This window comes from Phaethon lepturus, unplaced genomic scaffold (genome assembly GCF_000687285.1).
Source record: "Phaethon lepturus isolate BGI_N335 unplaced genomic scaffold, ASM68728v1 scaffold9652, whole genome shotgun sequence".
Classification (NCBI taxonomy): Eukaryota; Metazoa; Chordata; class Aves; order Phaethontiformes; family Phaethontidae; genus Phaethon; species Phaethon lepturus.
The window spans coordinates 30,100-52,162 of NW_010522575.1; the positions used below are offsets into that span (position 1 = coordinate 30,100).

The following is a 22,063-nucleotide window of genomic DNA, read 5'->3' on the forward strand; positions in this document are numbered from 1 at the left end:
TGGGCCCCCCCCCCCCCCCCCGGCCCAGCCTGTTCCAATGCTTGACCACCCTCTTGGTGAAAAAAATTTTTCTATTATCCAATCTTAGATGTTCCCTTCAGACTGCCAATACACTCGCGTCTCATCCTTACTTTTCAGAAACTCAGCCTTGTCATTCAGTTTTATAAGCCCGTATTTTATCTAGCTGCTCCACACAAAGAAATGCCTGTCAGAGCTTCAGGAACAGTGAGGACGATTTTTCTAAAGGTGGGTTTCTCATGGAAAAGAGACCATACTAACACAGAATAATATGCCACGCGTGTAGTCAAAGCACTTTCAATTTGTCATCCCTTCTGAGGAAGCTGACAGAGCCAGAAAAAAATGCATTTAGGAGGCATTTTGCTGGATTCCACATTGTCTGTGGAAAGCTTTTCCTTGTTCAGCAACAAATTTTTTTTTTGGTAAAGCAGAGTATTACTCAGACCTGCTAGTTTAGCTTCTTGGTATGCAAAGACGCTGACAAACCCTGACTACTGTTGACTGCCTTCTTGTTTAGCAATATTCTTTTATGGAGTTACTGGAAGTTGAGATTTACCTCTCCTTTTTGGTTTTGACTATTTCCCCTTTTCTCACAACACCCAGGCTCAGGAACAGGAACATAACAGTTCAGCAAAGAACACCACCCTCACTACTCTTTACTCAGACGTTCCTCTAAGAGGAAGTTAGTAACTAAAAAACTCAAAGTGTCGCCTGGTAGTTTGCTACACAGACAATTAAAAGTCAGTATTCACTGTGGACCACCACAGAATTTACTATGAGGAACCTGGATTTAACTTAGGGCTAGCCTGCATCCCTAGAACTTAGTTTTAGGCTAACTGAGGAAAAGGTCCGCTTACAACACCTATCTGCTACCTCTCAGCTTGCTGTTGAGTGACTTAAGCCTTTGGTCTTGCTGCGCACCTGAAACCTCAGCCAAGCTACTCAAAATTCTTACAAACTTTTGCATTTTGTTTAATAACAGCCATGGGCAATGTCTCCTGCTTGCATAACTAGCCATTCCAAACAGATTTCATAATACTTAGTTGGCACTTGCTACTCTAGTTCTGAATCTAAATTAAAGAAACGCTGACCCCGACACCAGAGAAAAGGAGGACAAAGAACCTGAAACTGCTGGACTAAATGGTAAACCCCAACTTCGTTTTAGCATAAAATCAGTCCAGTTTCTAAGTACAACTGTTTAACACGTCTGCCACAAAAATGCATCTTGGGAAACCAAATTCTTTCAATTCCGCTGATGTCCTACAGGTTTTCTACGCCGTAGTCCTGTAACCGCGAGCTCAGACTCAACCAGCCCGTTTCCGTATTTACTGCCTCCTTGAATCCAGCTTAAGGTTCCTGCTGCCTCTTTTTTTAATTGCTGAGGACTGGCCCGAGAACACACTGAATGTCCCATTTGAATGCCGATAATGCCATGGAGAAAGCAAAAAAATGGTACTATCAAAGTCAGATGGGGAATTCCTCTCTAACGTCTGCTAACCAGCTGATCGGATTTCCTCGTGGGTGAAGCACACAGTTACCTTCCACCTTGGTAGGTCGACCCAAATGCGGCCAGCTGAATATAGCTAACCTTCCCACCAGCCCTGCGGACTAAGAGATTGGCAACTGCCCCTTGGGAATAAGATTTCATCACTCGTATCTGGCAGCTACCTTTCCCTTCCAGCTGACAAAAGTCAAAGTTTCCATCTTACCGTGATGCGTGACACAGCATCGTGACAGTATTTGTTGGTGCTATTATTTTGCAGTACGTGTGACAGATAGAAGGCAGAAAATATTAGCTTAAAAACAGACATAAGAAAATGGAGAAAGCGGTTTAAGATTCTTGTACAGTACCTCTACATCCCTGCTTCTGGCAACTTCAGCAAAATTTTCTTGTTGTTCTAGAGTTTTATCCACCTTGTCATCTGTCATGCAAAAACATCTTAACCGTGCTTCAATGGGATCATGTGATTTGGCAAACACCACAAATTTGGCCATGTAGGGGACACAGATAATCTCTCTGTACACTTGGGAAGCAAAAGTAACAGATTCTTGCGTCTGTCGACAGTCTATCAACCAAAATCTGTAAAAGAGAGAGAGTTGTGTAAGCAGCACAGAAAGTTTTAAGCAAGAAAACGATATGTTTTCCCATCTTGCCAGCATTAGCTAGTAACCACACCAATCATGTATGACAAGTCAGAATAAAGAAAGAAAAAAAAAAAAGAAGAGAGTAGTTACCATTTGGGGAGAAATAGCCTAAAGAACGCCCATGGGACCTCCTATGCATCTAGGGGCATTAAGCAAAATCAACAGGGAAAGCGTTTGGACCAGAACTTCACGCTCTCAAATACCAGATGCAAACCCTTCCCAGAGTCTCCTGCTGCACAAATTCCAGGCCACTGTTTGCCTTTCGGATAAGATCTCACTCAGCTGGAAGCTTACTGACTGGCTTTTCAAGGCTTTTAGAGGTTCACTTGTCCTGTGGCAGACAGGCTCACATTCTCGGAAGATTTAAACATATGGACCTTTTCATATTTTTGTGTTTATGAAATATATCTATTACATTTATAAGTATGTTTAGAATATATAAACAATTACTGATGGCTTACCAAAATCAAGAAATTCTGGAAATTCATCTCAGTATCCAATAAATGCTTTTTCTTCTATTCAAAATTTGGCTAAACTTTTTGGCCTGAACTTCGTTTTCATCTGAATTGATTCCTTAGAGTGAGAATATGGGATCAAACGCTTCCTGCCTTTTACCGAGAAATAAACCTCTTTTAGAATAAGCTCAATGGTGCCCATTTTCCATCACTTGCAACAGTTTCTGATGACATCTCAAATGGTGATTGATCTTATCGCCATTCTTCTAGAGCTGCCCAACAGGTCTCTGAATTTGTTCTTGTTTGTCACATTTGATTTCTGTGCAGAATGTAAGCAGAGAACGGTTCGGATCTCCCCTTAAATGTGACTCTGCAGTACGTGCCTTTCATCTCGAGAAATACAGGTTCTTTTAACAGCTCGTTGCTGCTAAACATCCGATGATGCGGGAGAGAGTAGTGCCCCAAGAAAAATCCTACTAAAATTGCTTTTATCTAGTCACAGGCTGAGCCTGTCACTTCTCTTCCAGTTTATGACTAAATTGTAAAACTACAAAATTTCATCCTTTTCTCTTTAGCCCCCTGAAATCTGAAAAACTGTAGAATCTCGTGTTTGTTCAGTGCTGGACGCATCGGTACACCACATTCGGGCGTTCGTGAACTGCGTACAAGCTTCTGACGTGACAGGGATGCTGTGAACGTTTCCGGAATTTTTTGATGAGTAACAGGAGCCTGGAATGGCTTTTGGCACGTGTTGCTAAACCTTCAGTCTGTTCTTGGACCTCCAACTCTTAACAGGTGAAATAGAAAGCTGCCTCGCCCAAAACACTTGTTTTCCTTCTACCATCTACTTTAAAGGTTAGCAGTATGTTCCTTACATAACACACCAAAACCTGAGGGTCTTTAGGTGAATGTAAATTATTTTTTCCACTGTGTAACACTTCACGCAAAATCAGAAATTACTCCTAAGTGAATTTAGTCCGGGACTTGAAATGTGGATTTTGTGGCAAGTTTTTGTTACGCATGTTGAAGACCAGTTTTATATATACTTCTATGTTTGACCTGTATTATATTTTGAAGACCCTGAAAGCAGATGTGTCCACATCTGATTCCTACTACCCTTCCCTCACAGAGGCTGTGATCACCACTGACTCGCTTCTCATTGTGGTTTCTACCATGCCGGTTTACTGACAGCATCTTTCTAATGTATACGCTGAACCTTCCGCCCCAGCGGTTCCCAGTCTTCGACACACGTACCGCAAGTCAAACATAACCATGTCCAAAGCCACAGGCAAATACTACTGGAATAAATTACTTCCCCGGCACGGTGCAAAGCCCGGAGCTGCCACCGCTCTCTCAGTCAGGTACCACCATGGCAGAGAAATACTCTAAGATCACAGGGTAAGGTCATAAGTTGTCCGATTCCACTAACAATATTATTACAAAGGGACATCTGCCGCTTAGGAAGTATTGCTAGTGCCTGCAAACCGGGACAAACCACCCCACCGCTTACCAAATGTACACGGTCACTTCGGACATACCATGGATGCTGCAACTCGGGTCTAGAACTTCAGCTTGCAGAACAGGTCATCTTGTGTTAAAAATGCCCCTGCTCTTTACTGAAAACTCCAGGTTCTTTATCCTTTCTTTGGGCCAGTCAGGCCACCACAACATGCCCAGTAATAAAAACTTACAGAATTTCCTTATACCTCTGTCAAGAGAACCGAATTGTTATTTTTGCAAAGATAACAACTTTCACTTCAAATAATGGTACTTCTACTGCCAAAATGTAAGCGCAGCATCGCACCAAGCATTTTCCACAGAGTAACGCGTCTCGCCTTCTTTCTCAGATGCCACTTCATTTAGTTTCTCTGTGGAGCTGATGGCATTTCTTTTAAATAAAATTCGCTGTGTGGGTGGAAAGCATGCTTGAGTTTGACACCCGTAGGATGGAGACAGAAGTCACGAGAGGTCAAAGACACCTCAAAAGCTGATGTAATCTACGGGGGGCTTATTACTTACTGTGGATTACGTGGTGTTCTAACCCCCAGAGCATACCTTTCAAGCGATTTCTCTGGTCTTACTCATCTGCAGTTGAATAATAGCCCATTTCATGCTGCGCTTATCTTTAGAACGTTTAACAAACACGCTGGTTAAAAAACAGGCTGATGACATTTGAAAGAGAGAAAGCATGTTTGGTACATAAAGGCTCTGCATACTGATACTTTCCTTTGCGTGTGTGGGAGAATTATGCTATGCCCGACTCAAACTGGAGCGGCTACATCCTCTGAGAAATCGCCGTATGCTCAAATGATTTGCTGTCATACACAAGGGCCTAAAAAGCCCGAACAGATACTGAATTTTTAAAAAAACTGCAGCTCAGGAAACGGAAAACAGCTATGCCTCAAAGTCTGCAGTTTAATTCACATGTATTTTCAATGGACGCATCTTTTTCCCAAGCTCATTTTGGATAGAATTAGTCTTATGAATGGGAAAATTGGTCTCCATCATTAAATGATTTAACTAGATATAAACAAGTTACTGCGAATAGCAGTCAGGAATCAGCCGATTCTCAGCAGCGTACAAGGGTAGATGTACTTTTAGACTAGGGCACAATGAAGAAATTCAAGTTAGCTTGTCTTTCAGCAAAGAAGGTAATTAATTGTCTGACTGTAGAAAATGGGATTTTTCATGTATTTAACCGTAACAGCATTTACAACCATGTTTGGGTTGAGGTAGTCTACTGAACATTCATTTAGGTTCAAAACAAGAGCTGGAACCCATTAAAATCTCTACATGGGACCCAGTCTATATCACCGCACATCAGCAATGGTAAGCAGTTTTCATGTCACCATCGGGATTAGGGAACATCCATTACTAATATGGACTGTAGTTCCATAAACTGTCACCCTCACTCTGGCTCTATTTCACATGTGGCCCTTCTGGGGACTTGACAATTTTAGGAACTCTGACCTCTCACACTTTGCATCTAGTCTCCACATCTGGTTCTTAAATTAATCTTTCGTTTATCCCTTTAAACAGAACAGCGCAGTAGCAGATGAGAGCTAAAACACACTTTAAGATCTCCCTCTTGTGGTCACTGCTGCTAGAGAAAAATGTTTAGCTGAACGGAAAAGACATGTACATAAAGCATCCAACGTAAAGGGAAGAAAGCCATTCTGGACTGAGACGGTATAGAAAGATAATACTTAATTTCACCTAATGTTAAAGTTATACTGTAGATTGGACTGCAAGAGCGGAATTCATTTTAACATTGAATAAATTGTTTCATTAAATAGCAAACCTAACCTAGTAGGAATAACTGCTCTGGGCACCAAATTTTGACTAAAGAAAATTAATTCAGTTATCCAAGATTTTCGTAACCGTTTGCTAGAGACTACACATCCTAAATTTAATACTTTCCAGGTCATCGACTGCCTCTCCTGTTACAAAGCAGGAGATTTTTGAGTATTTCTGTGTTATAAATCACGGACAGCATACAAACTAAAATACGTACATGCATATATAATTTTTTTTAATATGAAATTCTGTTTTCAGAAAGACAGCAGCTGAATCTCATCAGAAGAACAGATGGTTGGAAGAGATTCTGCTCAGTCGCAGTTTGGTACACCTACAGGCCTTTCTGCTTGACTTCTCGTTTGTTGGATGTTCTGGAAGTAACATCTTTCGTAAGATGTGTACGGAGCTACCCAAATAAGGGGTTTCTGTTTCCATGGAAATTTGCATATTTTGACATCTGGGAGAGACAGGGTATTCAAAATGAAACCAGATTTTTTCTAACTACCTGAAAATTGAACGGTCCCTCAGATTACTATTTCAGAATAATAATTTCAGAATTACTATTTCAGGTGCTGACTGCAAGGCACTAATGGATGAGATAAAAATGACAAGAAATCAGGTTTCTTCTGCAGCTGGTAAGGACTGTGGTGCTTACAGCTCTCGTACATCATCTGCCTGGGCTAGGAGGCTCAGGGCTTCCAAAATACCTGGCCAACTGGTTCACAGCATAGACCAAATATCTATGTTCCTTCTACCACGTAAACTAAAATAGTTTCAAGGAAATATTTGTTGAAAAAAAGACATGCACTTGAGAGTAACACTGTAAAACTCATGTTTTGTTGTATAGATACCTGGCAGACACATTTGTTGTGAAGGAAACACATTCATTAACAAATGTCAGTGGTGTTGTTCCAGTGATGTCTTCCCACTGGGCAGGGGTGGTTCCTCCTGAAATGATACAGATTTCAGAAAAAAAAAATTAAAACAAAGCAAGTCTGCAACTTTCTCGCTTCTAAGAAATATTTGACATTCTTCTGGGGTTTTCGTTGCTATGAAACCAGTAACAATCCCCAACATGCCTTCTCCTTAGGTCCACGTTATTCCACTAATGCTAGTAGGATTGTATGGGTTTCCCCTGAGAAAACAAAGTGCCCGAATGATTTTCAAAGGATGAGTCCTGTAGCACAGCTCCAGAAATGTTAAACGCGGCTAGAATTTTGGGGAGAGAGATGTAATTTATTAGAAATTACTTTTGCTCGTTCTAGACTATCCACATACGCTGGGCAAAACTGGCCCAGATATAGTGCCGTTAAACCCATATTGTCACACTTGGGAAACAATAATGCTACCAATAGCGACAACTACAATTTATCATTTCTACAGTCTCCTCTTCTTTCAAATAATTCAAAGACTCCGGTTACAATTACAATTACGAATAGTTATAAAACACATATGAAGAACGAAAGGAAAAACTATGCATAACCAGGGCTAAGCCAGAATGTGTGGCTGTCCCTCCTCTCAGATACAGCTGACTGTTAGATATCCGTGTGACCGTGTGGCACAGTCTTTATGTAAACCTTAAACCCTGTTGTATCTGTAAAGGACTACTGGTTTTCAGGAGATAATTCCTTCCTCCTTTTGGTGGAGCATTCTTGGAACCAATTTCCCTTTTGCAGTTTTCCAGAGGATCCTTACAGATTTACTGCCCCTCTGAGAAACTTACTCAAATTCCTCTTTATAGAGGAGACCGTTCTTCTCTATTTAAATAAACACCATTTCGCTCTCTTGGAAATGCAAATACTTCTTTGCGGACCAGATGCTGTTTCTGGTATTTCAGCGGCTACCTAGCACCTTTGTATCAAGAAATTGTAAAAGCACCTGTGCTGCGGAATGACTCGTCGGCACGTGTCGGCACGTAATGCATCTTACGTTGGGTCGGTATTTGAAATCAGTTTTGGAAATTAAGATGCTAACTTCTAAACAGAGTAAAGGCATGCAGCTCGTTTCTGCCTCTTAACTGAGACGCTGGCCTCAGAGCAAGTATGAAGTGTCTAACTCCAACGTTTTCCTCTGAAGCATACTGCAACGTTATGTCTGTATTACACTGACTCCGCTAGGCAGAGGTACGTTGCTTCTCAAGAAACAAACTGTAAGGAAAATGCAAAAAAGCCAAACAACCCCCAAAGCCTGTGATTATATTACACATCTCTCGTTAGTCCAAACAGCAAATGTTATTTCTGCGATAAAGTAATTATTAGGAAAGTAGTCTATTTTCACAGCCTCTCATCCCAGTCAGGTTTTCACCACGCTTTCCATGTGTATAACCAGTTTAACACACTCATCCCACGATGACTGACAATTTCAAGAGGCACATAAAAAGCTCTAGTATTTGCACCCTACCTGTTATGCTGCATAGTAACCTTAAAGTGGGTGTGTCGCCTCCATAACCATTCATGATCCCATCACTGGAGGCCTTGGGGACGGGAATCGTCATCGTGATGGGTTTGTGGAACTTCCTTCTCCTGGGCTCCAGCGTGACTATAGGACTGAAAGTAGCCTTGTTGCCTAAAATCTTCTTTATAAGCTCAGTATGCATAGGTTGAGCCTTCCCAAAGCAAAAGACGGCAACAGATCAGTTACTTCAAAACAGTTTAATGAGTAGGGAAATATTGCCACAAAACCCTTAAGTTTTTACACTAAATGGCGCCTTTTCCCATGAAAATCTGCTGACAGAAGAACTGACTGCCAGTGAGAAGGGGAAGCCTCCCTTTTTCAACGTTCCCACGCCTTCCTCCTCTTCCTACCCCCTTTCCTGGTGCCTGTCAGACACTTTACAGCATTAGTTTACTTCACTTAAACCAGTAGCAAATGATTCCCTTGTCTTTTGTTTTGTTTTGTTTTCTTTAGAACAAGCTCTGAGCTATTTCAGTAAGCTATTCGGCCACCCACAGGGGATTTCAACAAGGACAGTCTCCTGGCCAAGCTGAGCTGTGGATGCACGCGGCAGGAGGAGGGGATGGAGACAGGGGCAAGACTTCGCCCTCTTTCAGTGGTGAACCATTAGACTGGTTTAGTTTCTGCTGAGAATCTGTACATTTGACCTAGTTATTGCAGCACTTTGTACTTATCTGATGCCTTTCGTAAGAGGTATTGAAGAGATTGTTCTTAACTTGCACTAATATCATCATTGTCATCACCAAAATTAGGTGATTTTCCCAAGGTCATACAGACAGTTAACAGACAGGAATTTGAATTAACTGGAACACCCAAAGCTTTACCACTTTGCTTTGACTTTTGCATGGATTTTTTTTTTTTAATTATTTTTACTAGAAGCGTTCTAGACAACAACATAGAACATGATAAGCTGAATATGCCGGTTCTCCATTCAAAGAAGGTGACTCTACACTAAAGAAAAAAAAAAAAAAAGATAAGCCTTGTAATTGTTTCATTGTACCTGGAGGCCAACGCGAATTCGTTTGGTTAGAGCCCCTTCCGGGAAGACTGCCTGCACTTGTGGCACAACGGTGCTGCTCAGCACACCTCCCTCAGGTCCGATGAGATTGCTGTCCTGTTTGATCCGGGACACCACTGCAAAGTACTGAGGGAAATCTCGGGTGATGATGCGGCAGATACGTTTCTTCTCAAGCTCCTCTGGAGTGTCAAGTACTGAGGCCAAAGGAGAAGATGGTCAGAAGACAAGAATTTCGTAGAAACAATACAGCGGACTTCATAATGCATTCAAGCTTTTCCCAGTTTAACTGCAACTTATAAAGTATTTAGTCTAGAAATCAAAAGGAAAAAGGAAACGTTCCCCAGTAGTTTAAGTTTAGCTAAAACAGAGAAATCAAGAAAGGAACAGACAGACCAAACAATTAACTGAAGGGAGCTTAAGACAGCAAACTCAGGACATGTTGACAACATCGCCCAAGTCAGCAGGCAAACGAGCCAAGGGATTTGTCCAAGCGCCCTTCTACCTCCCACGTTTCCACCACGGCCTGGAGTAGCGTCAGGGAAACTAAATTCCAAATCAACAAAGTATCAAAGTAAGAGTTCAGCTTTAAGTATGTGAATTGGCATATTTGTTTTGGTTTGTTGGGGGGTTTTTTTTGTTTGTTTTGGGTTTGTGGTTTGGTGGGGTTTTTTTAATCCATCAAAATTAGTAACAAATTCTGCGGATCCTAGACAGCCCAAGGCCGTTCTGTTCTCTCGGAAAGCAAGGGTACCCATGACTGACATTTCCTCCCACACACGTAGCAGCTTGGAAAAGATTAGTATGATAATTGCCGTGTTTTGGGAAGATGTTTGCTGCGGAAGCTTTTCGTTTAACGCTATGAAAAGGAGCGGCAGAAAACGTAAGCCTAGCACCCATTCTCAACTTTGTGACGGTAGGTTTTGTTTCGTCCCGCTGCTTCAGCAGAGCGCGCAAGGGACGCAGGCACGAGTACGCAGCGCCGCTGCTAGCTCCTGTGCTGAGAACGTGATTACGCTCCAGCGCGGCCGAAATGAGGAATCTGGAGAGTGTGGCGTCAGGAATTCTCAGGGCGGACCTAACATGAAGTGCTAAATAGGATAAATGGCAAAATGCTATTAGCCCAGTTACAGAGGTAATGCAAGAAGCGGGGGGGGCCGGGGGGGTGGAAGGTCACACCGGATACCTTCATCCATCCCATTCAAGATTTCATTCAGTTCATCCTCAGTGTATTCACAGAAATGCTCCTTCCAGCTGTCCCCGTTCTCGCTGCGCAGGATCACCAGCTCTCTCTCTCTCCCACGCAGAGCAGCAAAATGGGGGATCTCCACAATCACAGGCCTGGCACAGCAACACAGCGCATTAAATGCACACGGGAGAGAGGAAGAAACAGGATTAACAGCAACTCTATTCCGTCTGCTACAAAGTGACCTGGAATTCTACCTATTTCGCGGGAATACTTTGGCATAATCCTAAACTAGTAGGTCACTAACACAGATTAGATTTTATAGGGACCACCCAGTAAATGGTGAAGGACAGCTTAAGAAGTGCATTCACCTCTTTCCACGGTGTGAATGATATTTGGTAAGATAACGGTGCTTAGCTAGAAATTTGGTAACTGTTTTGCAAATTCGTAAAAAAACCCTCATGCTCATTTGAGTCGTCACTACTGTCTGGGTTAACCTGCGCAACCTCATTTCAAAGAGAATCTACTGTAACGTATATGAGTAGTGGGGCAAATTCTGATCTCACGTATACTAGTGCAAATCAGCGTAATTCCATTGCGATCCGTGGGCGGTTGTGTCCTGTGCCAATTTTACTTCGTTGTGACTCTCTAGATTCCAATGAATTTACTCCTGATTTACACTCTGGGAGAGACACAGGATGTCTGAGGAGATCACCTGGGTTTCTATTTCAGTATAGGAGATAAGAATTTGCCTTGTTGCCTTACAAGCAGATGTCAATATATGTACCAATATATGCATCCATATATATACACACACAGACACACAACGCATATGTGTACATATAATATATCTATATTTATATATACATATACATACATGCTCTTAGAAATAAGAGAGAAAAATATATTTGCATATACACTTCTCTAATTAGAGCACTCACGCAGGTTACCATGTACATAGTAAATGTCATGTGTTCTATTATACTGGTGGTATCCGACATATAACTTATTAATTCATCCTTGATGCAAAAAAAAACCCTTAAAATTTACAGTAGATTCCTTTTTTTTGTTTTGCCCCAATCCAGGTTGCTTTGCTACAGACATTAAGCACATAACTAGGAAGATTTCATGCCAAAACAAAAACGAAGGCCACAGTACTTTAAGAAAAAGATACAAACATACCACCAAAACAAAACCACATACCACGAGGGTTGAAAAATGGTCCACTAAGGGTTAGGTATACAAAATTTCAAATGATAGAAAGGGCATAATGACATAAAAAAATCATATTGCAGGAGGAGGAGAAGAATGGGGAGGTCAGCATCCATCAATTTGTTTCAAGTCTCTCCTACCCAAGGAATTTGGTCCCAGGAGGCCCCAGCTGAAGGATTCGGCTGACCAAGCTTTCTCCCTCATTAAGTGGGGGAGGAGCCGTAGGCAGATGAAGTTTACTGAGTACATCCAAAGCAGCAGTGAAAGAAAGAACATAAATAAACTTTTAGGTATTTTTTGTGCCAGAACGCCAGTGCCACTGTCTGGTCCACAGAGTGGAATTAGGCTCTACACCGAATAAGGTTCCGTCCTAGCGCCGACAATTTGGTGATCAAAGTCAGCAAAATCAATTCCGCTAATTTAGGATCTTTGCTTGCTTATGGGAAGACAATGGGAGCTTTGGCAGTGAACTCCACAGGAACAGGGTTTGGGCCACAGAATGCCTCTCTGCAAACAGTACGGTAATCTTCGGATCTCACTGCCAGGACAACACCTAGAAAAACGCTTGCAGGAAGGGCAACAAAGACCCGAGAGTGAATAAAACTGTACTAGACCCCGGTCTTCCAGGTGAGACATTCTCCTTAGATAGCGAAACCGTTAAAAAGAAAACGGGAGACATGCTTAAGGTCAATTTGCGTGTGACAAAGGTAACGGGAAGACTGAATGTGACAGCACAGTATTTCTTCTGCTCTTTAGGTTTCTTTCTGCTTCTCTTTAAAAGTGACCCAGATGTGAAAAGCGGCACAGAGCATCTGATTAGCCAACTTGTTTGGCGTTACTTGTGATATTAAGACGCATCCCTGTCCGTCAAGAGCAACGGTCGCCTTGCTCTTAGCACCGCGTTCGCAGCGTTTCGGAACTGCTCGGGCTTTTTCACCAGATCAGAGCAACAGGGAAGTCGCCAAAACACGTCTTGGCTACGTTCTCCTTTCGCACCCCTTGTAAAAGCAGCGGGCAGTTAGAACCTAGCAGTCAACTTCTTTCTCTCCCTAAGCTCAATCTTTCAGGAAAAGCACTAATGAAGACAGCGGCTCTGATGACCGCCTGTTATAACAGGGTCTTAAAGCAGCTGATCTGTTTTGAAAGGGATTTATACCACGGCTGTTTACAGAGTCACTTCGTTTTCGATTTCTGAATGAAGGTATTTGCTGTAATAGAAGGGGTTCCTTCAATCATCCACTTTTGGATGCCACAGTTGATAGGGGGAACAGTTGGTAAAACAAATTAAAAAAAAAAAAGTGTGGGTAACTGCTGCTTTCAGCTGAGAATTGCTAAAACAAGCTCAGCGGCAGACACAAATCTGATCTTTCTATGGGTTTTGCAGCATAGGACAAAAGACACGGCCAGAGCAATTCCAGAGTTGTCCTATTGCTCAATTTAGCGATTCCAACCCCAGAAAAATCAAAGGCACCGTGCTTCCCCGAGAGTCCAAATTGCTGATAACGCAACACAAGCCTCTAAAATAAGCAGCTGTAACTTGTGTTGTGTATGTAGCAGGCTTTACATTTGGGCTTTAGGTCAGTGCTGCGCTATTCACACCTTACACGGAGGTCATTTAAATACAGTACGAGCTGCCTTTTCTGGCTGCAAAGGGTTTTTTCTCCGCTATAATATCACAACACTGAGTGCTAATTATATCCAAGGAAGCACGCGAACCTTGGCTCTAGTGGTTAAAATACCCGTCGTCAAAGGAAAAGGCGTAAAAGCTTTGGGGGCTGTTGACTAACAACTGCTTTGCACTTCACGCGACCAGTCTGTTGCCGTACGTTACAAACATCTTTTTCTGCTCGAGTCTCGAAAAAAGGAACCGTTTCAGGGCAACTCGCCACCAGCCCAAACCGGACCGTTTCCCTTCCGGCCGCGTGGCACCCCTTACCCAAGGAACTGAGCACCAGAAGGTCCAACTTCGATCAGGCGGCTGGCCAGACCTTCGCCTTCCACCATGGGAGGCATGGTGGCCAGTCTGTGGCGTTTCACCAACCGGCAAGTCACTCGCGTCGGGGCAGTGCATTTCCGCGGCGGGATGATGATTCGCAGTCCGTTATGTCTGCAGCCCCTCATGGCACCCCCACGAGCATCCACCATGAAACTAACTAGGAAGCTGAAAAATCAGGGGGGGAAAAATCAGACACAAAACATATCGACATGCCTTCGGTTATGTGCCGCGTACGCCGAAAAACGACGTAGGCAAAACTAGCTCTTTCTCAAGATGTACGATTAGAAAAAGCCTTGCACCCACCAAATCACGCCAAGATCATCTTTCAGTTAAACTGACAACCGCTACCTGAGAGTTCTTCACAGAAAGTCTGATTTTACAGTGCCGCTGTCGGTAAAAACACCAGCAGTGGCTAATACGTGTGAACACATTCGTATGTACCTGTTAGAGACAAAGTCAAGTGCAAATACCACTACTCTGTACCTGCGAGCATCCGGATTGTAAAGCTGGCACTCTTTAAATGCTTTCCAAGCAAATACATCTTACTGAAGAAAATTATTTACGACTCGAAAGCCTGTTCTGATTGGAGGAGTTGTTGGGGGTTTTTTAGGTTATCTACATAATTTTCTAGGTATTTGACAAACCGTAATTTCTAACAAAAAATGGTTTTGGATTAAAAAAAAAAATCAAATTTCGTTCTGGGGCGTGTGGATACAATTTGTAATACATCACGGGAGCTAGCACCTATTCACATAAAAAACCCAACACGTCACTACTGTTTGAAGACAGATTTTGGACTTTGGTGGGATGACAATAGCTACAGTCACTGCGCAAGAGTTTTGTTTATGGATTTTTGTTTTTCTGCGTTACTTTGCACAGTAATACAATGTCCCAGCGGAAAAGTTACAGGTGCAGAAAGCCATCTACAGGGAGCTGTTATCCACAAGGTAAATTCTCTTTATTTATTTTGTTTTCTTTAAAAGGGAGAAAAACATTTCATGGAATTTCTTTTATGCTGAACTTTTTACAGTTCCGTATATAACCAACAGGTAGGTTTTGATGGATTTGTTGCAAAGATTGGGGTCATTCTTGGCAAGGGTGTAGAACTAATTCAATTTTTTTTTTTTTACTGGTTTACAACTCAGGATCATGCCTGATGTGGGATGGGAACGTCGGGTCGCTGGGAGTGAAAATAAGAGTAGATGAGACAGAAGGGTATCTGGCCTACTTCTAGCCACTAAAATAGAATCATCACGCGGGGAGTCGCAGAAATGCTACTGAAGGACCTGCAATAGAGAAAAGCCCTTATAACATCAGTAACAGATACAGGCATTTTTCCACTGGCCCCTTGGCCGTTCTGTGCCACAAACAGCGCATCCGTCCGCTGTCCACACAGCTACACGTTAACTCCACATGCTGTAAAAAGACAACACACAACACACCGTGCAAGTCAGACAAACGGATGGCGGGAAGGAGCCAGAAGCGCGGGTCAGCAGCACGCCATGCACCGCGGACGCCAGTCGCCCTCGCACATGCAGTCTCCTATTCTACTGCCATTCATATACCTCTAGGTTTTGTTTAGGGTAAAAGTCTGGGTAGTACAACCATTAGCTCATTCCTTAGAGGTTGGTGTTTCTGTGGTTTTAGCAAGGGGAAAAAGAAAGAAAATGAAAACATTTTACCGCTTTGATTCTCTGGGGATGGATTTAGAAAAACGGGAGCTTCCTTCATAAAATACATACTTTATACATTTTAAAGCACAGAGGAAAGAGGAGCTTAAGAGATACTAAACGCTCAATTGTTGCAATAATGCTCTACGGCTTGCACTGCAATTCTCCTTCGACTGCACGAAGTAGTGTTATCAAAGTGGGTCTGAATTATGTTTCAGAGAATCGCTCCAAGTCGCTATTATAACGGGCGCGTTAGAGGCAGTTAACAACACGGAGCGACGGAAGGAGAGTTTCACATTTTGATGCTAATACTCTGAGGAGCAGAAATACTTCCCTCTCAGCTACCAGAAGGCAGTGCGCGCACTTACTGAATTAAATTAGCATTCTCGTTTTTCATCCTGTATGGTGTCACAAATACAATCCTCAGGATTCAATTATTTTCATTATTGATGCAATACTGGAGATTGCAAGCTTTAACAACAGGATCATCATCTTTGGCTGTCCATCACTGAAATATTTAGTGCCTGTCTTGCCTCCTCCTTTGCTTATCTCCCCATGTGTCTCAGCAATGCCAAAAACTCTGTTAACTGCTAGAAGGATACATACACACAAAAGGTAAGGGTCCAAATCGAATTATTTCCCTTATGACCACAATAATGGGTTCCATTGCTTTTAATATGGGGCTCTCTCTCCATGTAGTAATTCCTTTCAGAGTAAACTAAAAGATAAGCACAGCGCTGAAACAGTAGTGCCTTCTCATAGAGCAGATGTTACACAATTAAGAGAAGCAGCTTGTGGTGTGCAACCGATACACGCGCCGAAGGAGCGGGAGTTTTGATTTTGACCATCTGCAACAAACTGGCATCTCGCCTCACACGCACAGTCACAGCCCCGCGTTCCCACGCCCGCGAAACTCGGGATCTACCGCAGATCCACGGAGAACGCAGCGCGACGTTCGCCTCTAGGACGCACCCGAGGCGCCAAGGGATCGCGGCGGGCGTTAAAGCTGCAACTCTTTCTTTCAGTCTGCTGAATGTGCCTGGTGTGTCAGAGCGGGGTCTGTCCCAGATCTCCCAGTCATCTATCACTGAAACCAACTACGGCTCCAAAGAGTGGAAAAACAGGCAAAGGTAAGTTCCGTTGGAAGGTGGCCCCAAAAAGGACAACGGTTAGGGTAAAAACAGTAGGACGTTACTATTCACGGTAAAACCAGCTGTTTTTATCATAAAGAAGAGCTAATGTATTTCCTAAATAACGAGACACAGTCTGGCAAACAGGAGTGTTCACCACAGCCGCCAAAAAATAGATTTGGGCCGTATCACTGAAAGGAAGAGACCCCCCCAGATGAAATGGGGCATTCCTCAAGGGTTCTGTGACTTCTGGATGAGTCTGAAACTACCGAAAAGACTGGAAGAACCCTTCAAATGGTGGGCAGCAAGTTCAAGCAAACATAGAATGGTGTGAGGATAGCACAGAAAGATTAGCGCCCATTATCCTACTGAAGAGGGAGGAGCCGGTTCAAAAAACCAGCTATACGTTACTGTGAAATTTCAGGAGAAGAGATTTTGGAGAACTAGCATGAATATAGTGCAAAAGAAAGCAAGTGAATGGGAAAATGTCTCCGCTCCAGAGCCCTGCCATCGAAGTCTGAAAGGATAGTACATGGGATCTGTAGAGCTGCCACAATGTAAAAATACGTAAAAATGCACTCTTTTTCACCATACCACCCTGTTTATGTCCCAATCTTTTCCCACATCCATTTTTTTATCCACTTATTTAATTTAATCTCTCTTTTTTTTTTTTAAAAAAAGACACATTTCACATAATTTTGTATATGCAATAGAGTCAAGCAAATAATTCATAACAAAGCATTTTCTGAATCATAGCGGCCTCTTTGCTACGTAATAGGGCATCTGGATGGTGACATTACTGTGACTTACAGGTTATCACTAGAAGAGGAAAAGAGAGGAGGCATCCTAAAAACATCAGGCTGGTAAGTGTTCCTTACATGATAACGATAATTGAGTAAAATATTAAAAACTAAAGAAAATGTAAAAGCAACTAAAATAACTGACAGGAATTCCATTTAGATATAATAGCTACAGTTTTCAGAAGGGGTTAAAAATGGCACAATGAGGGGAGGAAAACCTTAGCAGGGGCTAGCTATGGTTAGGAGAAATGAGGCAAAACTGAGGAAAGGGAAAACAATACAAATAGGAGAAAACTTTTGGACAGCTGATAAGTAGGAAAACATTCTTGTGAGCCATTTAAAACAAAGGTGGCCAAAATACGTGAACCGATTGATCAAGAAATGCATTAAATTACATAGGCTTTTGCTGATGGAAAGTACATTTCAGAACATGTTTTAAACATCCTTCCTATAATAACTATATGTAGGGGAAACATCCTTCTTCAGCACTGACTTCAGTTTATCTTGGCAAGAACTTAAATTTCAATTCAGGGACGACTCAAAATCAAAGCAGATTATGGGTTAAAGCAGCCAAGTCAAAATTTGTATGTCACAAGTGACTAGGGCAACAATGAGACCATCTTTCTCAGTACTAAGACAGCCTTTAAATAAGTTTCATTTTCTGCCACTTTTAAAGGTTCGGTTAGAAATGATGCACGGCACAAACACGTGTCCCTGTCAGCCTTGCAAACCGGATCAATACCGAGCTTTCCTGAGATACAGCAAGGTGGTAGGCCAATATAACAGCCAAATCAATGACACAAATTAGCTTTCGGGAAATCACTGCCTTCTCTCTTTCAAAGAGAATGAAGGGGAAATCAGCTGCTGCTTTTTTTTTTTTTTTTTTTTTAAAAAAAAAACAAGAGAACAAAAGCAATTCTTTTCTAGGAATAACTTACAGACTGCAGGGGAGCCTATACATGCTTCTGTTAAACACATGGTTAGCAGTTAGATCAAGCATCATCCGTTCTCCTCTAATTTAGCAATACTTATAGAGGCCGTTTCATTCTCTTTAATTGTAGAGCGATTAAAAACTACGTACTTGCCATATGAAAGGTAATTATATCAAGTAACACCGGCTACAGCATCCTTCTGGGTGAGGACATATAAAAAAGGCCCCTAAATCTTTCAGGCTCTGCCTTCTACAGAGCTAACAGCAACGGGTTTTCTAACCTCTCCACTCGAACAAAACACAGACAATATATATGCAGTGGATTTATCCACCTTACAAGGATAAAAAGTTGTGCTGTGTTTTCATGAAATATTTGTATTTCAGATGTCAGCCTGAGTTATTCCCTTTGCTGATTTTTTTTCACACGGCGTTAACTTGGTTTTATTCTATAGCTATGCTCTTTTGAAAGGTAGTAATAGCAGGATGAACTATTTAAATAAAAAATGGATGTGTCAACACTGGGGGGGGTGAAAGACAATACTTATTGTGGCATTTGTGAATTGATACTGTGTGATTTACTGTTCCGTCAACAGCTTTGCGGGAGAGTCACAGTTTCAGGTGGCTGCGAACGCAAGCGTGTCAGCACTCAAACGCGCTTCTCGTTCTGCGGCATCATTTGCAGAGCCATGCAAACCTAGCATCCTGAAAGCGTCCTCCTAGAACAGGCAATCGTTCTTTGAACACAGGCGACCAGAATAGAGCAAATCGATCCCCCACCACCACTTCCACACGGTCCGTCCAGGTACGATCACTCTTCCCAGCTAGCTAGGCAGGCACACATGCTCTCGTCGGGTAGCGGGAGACCACAAAAAGCTCTAACTAGAGCACATCCATTGTAGACATATTCAAGAACTTTTCTGCGTACGTCATCTTAATTTTTAAAAAGAAACTGGGAAACAAGGAGATAGCAGCATTCAGTGTTAGTCGCAGTGTGAAGAAGCGGAAACAAACAATCAGGGTGCTTCAGCCGCTGTAAAGTGTTCAGCTGCAGAAGGAAAACCGATGGAGTCTGAAATCAAGGAAAAAGGCCTTGATCCAGCTCCCGCTCAAGGCAACAGCGAGTCATCCAACTACCTCAGTGTGCTTTCCCTCAGGCTGCAACTATGCCATACATAAACAAGGCAAAATACACGTTCCAGGAGGACAAAAAACATGATCCTACACTGGAAGCCGCCAGAGTGTTCACTCACGGTAACGTTCTCTTCACTGCATTAGTCAACCACAGAGAGATTGAGTGACATGACCTAAAAATACGGGTTTGTAGTTCGGGTTTTTATTTAGCCGTTCAGTAGTTTTGCACGGCTGACTATATAAGAAGGTTTTCACCTTTCTACGGTTACGTTACAGGAGACGAAGAGGTATCGCGCCAATAAACACTCAGTCTGCCCAAGTGACGATAATCTCCTTTGGGCAGGTACGGCTTCAGGTGTTCTCCGCAGGATGCAATCCGCCAGTGATTCAACCACTGATTAAGCGAGGTTGCACAAAAAAATGCACGTGGTACAAAAAATTAAATATATCAGGTCTGTGCTGTTATTGTACGAGTGGCACAATTTGGAAAATACGGCCTAGCGAGTGGCTCCGCAATATTCTTTATACAGACAAGTGAGATAAAAGGGCCACTTTGTAATACAACAATTGAAATGACATCTATCTACAGTGGTTTGTGTTGGATTATTTTGGTGGGTTTTTCCCTTCCTTTTAATAATATCAAACCATGCCACCAACAGAGAAAATGTATTGTTAATTAAATCAACGGTTAAAACAATCTAGGAATGTGTAAGAAGCTTTGTTAAGATTTTTTGCAGTGGACTTATTACGCGTCCACTATTCTTTTCTTATAGAGGATAGAGCAGATGGGAGAAAGTGGACACTTAATAGGGCCATGTGTAACTACTACTGCTAGTTACAGCTAGATTTTTTTTTTTCTCTTGGCTAATGTGCACTATCAAAACACTAAAGCATCCGAAGGGAGGTAAGAAAGGAGGATAAATAGGGTGGGTGAGAAGTGCAATGTATTAAAGAAAGAAATTATGCAGAAGTTCACCTGCTGTTGTCATGGTCAAGACATGGAGAAGAGCATCTGCAACAGAATAGATGATTTAAAGGAAAAGAAAGGGAAAAAAAGAATGAGTTAAATTAAATACCGAAATATTGGAAAAATGAAACAGATTTCTAAATTAAACACATGAACGTATACATATGTATACATATGTATGCACATTCATTACAGGCGAGAAGGTAGGAGCGAGTACGGAGAATAAGCCTACATAACATCCTGGCTACAAATTTGGACCAGGGTATATGAAAGGGTAGGGTATCTAAGGTCATTCCAGCCAGTGTTTCGGAGAACACAATAAATCATGATTTTCTTTTCTTCATCTTTCCTATCAATACATTCTGTCCTCCACTTTCTCCCTTTTTAACATGTTTCTTGTCCTCCTTTTGTTCGGCACTACAGAATGACAGATTTCAAACTTTCATTTTGACGTGTTTCATTTTGACACATTAATGTGTCAGACGGCCAGTTAGTTTTCTGATGTCGCTTTTTATTTTTTATATCTCTCTCGCCATTGCCATTTTCTTCCACAGACATGAACAGCGATTTGCTATCAATGAAACACACCTGCTGTTTTTCCTTACTGCTAACTTTCTGAAAAAAGGTCAGAAGGGCTACAGTACAATTTGAAATCATTTAGACTTTCAGATTTTAGAAATGATTATCAGCTGGTCGCTGCCAGGTCCTGTTTCCGTAACTATTTCCGGGAAACTAATGTCACATTGAGGAAAACAACATTACCGATTCAAAACACACCACTTGAAATGTATTTTGTTTACCTTGTTAGCAAGGATCCAGCCTCCTTTTTTGCAGACATGCAGCTAAGAATGATAATTCACATTATTTGTCACAGTTCGAGCTGCCCATCCCCTCACCCTTCTCCCTTTTTCACTGGTGGAAGCAACAACTTCCAGAGAGATAAATTCACTAATAATAACCCAACTGTTTACTTTTGTCAGATACAAGTACCGATACACTGGGATCATCTATTAGTCAAATAGGAACTTCTTCATCAAATTATAGAAAAGAATCAGTATTTTTCATTAAACAGGGATTTTACTGTGAGCGAGCCAGAGTTGGGAGAACTGCAGATCTGCTACGTATCTTGCTCTAGAGCACAAAAGCAAGGTGATCTCAAAGCATGAACTCGGAGCTCCTTCCTCACAGTGCCGTGTTCCTGACAATGTGTCACATTTGCTGCTTTTCCTGTCTGCCGTACCTCTACGTACTTGTCAGTAAAATTCTTAGAAATATAACCTATACAACTAAATTGTGGAATTTTTTTTCACTCTTTTTTATCGTCAGAAGCCAGGTACGAAAACAACACGATTTTGCACATAATTTATACTTTAAAAATCTTAGAGTCGGCCTCCTCTTTACCAGGCACATTTAACTACTCTGGGTGACAGAGGCATAAGAATATGATACTGTCAAGCCACGTCTAAATGCTGCAAGTGAAAAGAAATCTTTCAGCTCTGGGGTTTTTTTTATTTGCCTTCCAGCTTAAAGAAAATGTATGTGTTCTTCCACAATAGGGTATTGTGAGGTATGAGATCAAAACTGTGCAACGCATTTGCATTTATGTAGGCATTAGTTCTGTCTCCCATAACGCTTCAGCAGGAAATTCTACATAAT

The 22,063-nt window shown here is 42.0% G+C and overlaps 1 protein-coding gene across 1 annotated transcript in view; it reads right to left on the reverse strand.

Annotated features, from left to right (window-relative positions):
- The window catches only part of LOC104616737 (ankyrin-2-like), a gene marked incomplete at both ends in the record, with an annotated part of 73,150 nt that overhangs the window by 28,939 nt on the left and 22,148 nt on the right, over positions 1-22,063 (reverse strand). Inside the window, 6 exons of the mRNA XM_010281846.1 lie at positions 1,870-2,098; positions 6,767-6,863; positions 8,316-8,520; positions 9,370-9,581; positions 10,571-10,725; positions 13,719-13,943. Of these exons, the coding sequence (XP_010280148.1) occupies positions 1,870-2,098; positions 6,767-6,863; positions 8,316-8,520; positions 9,370-9,581; positions 10,571-10,725; positions 13,719-13,943 (1,123 nt within the window). The remainder of the gene's footprint in view (positions 1-1,869; positions 2,099-6,766; positions 6,864-8,315; positions 8,521-9,369; positions 9,582-10,570; positions 10,726-13,718; positions 13,944-22,063) is intronic.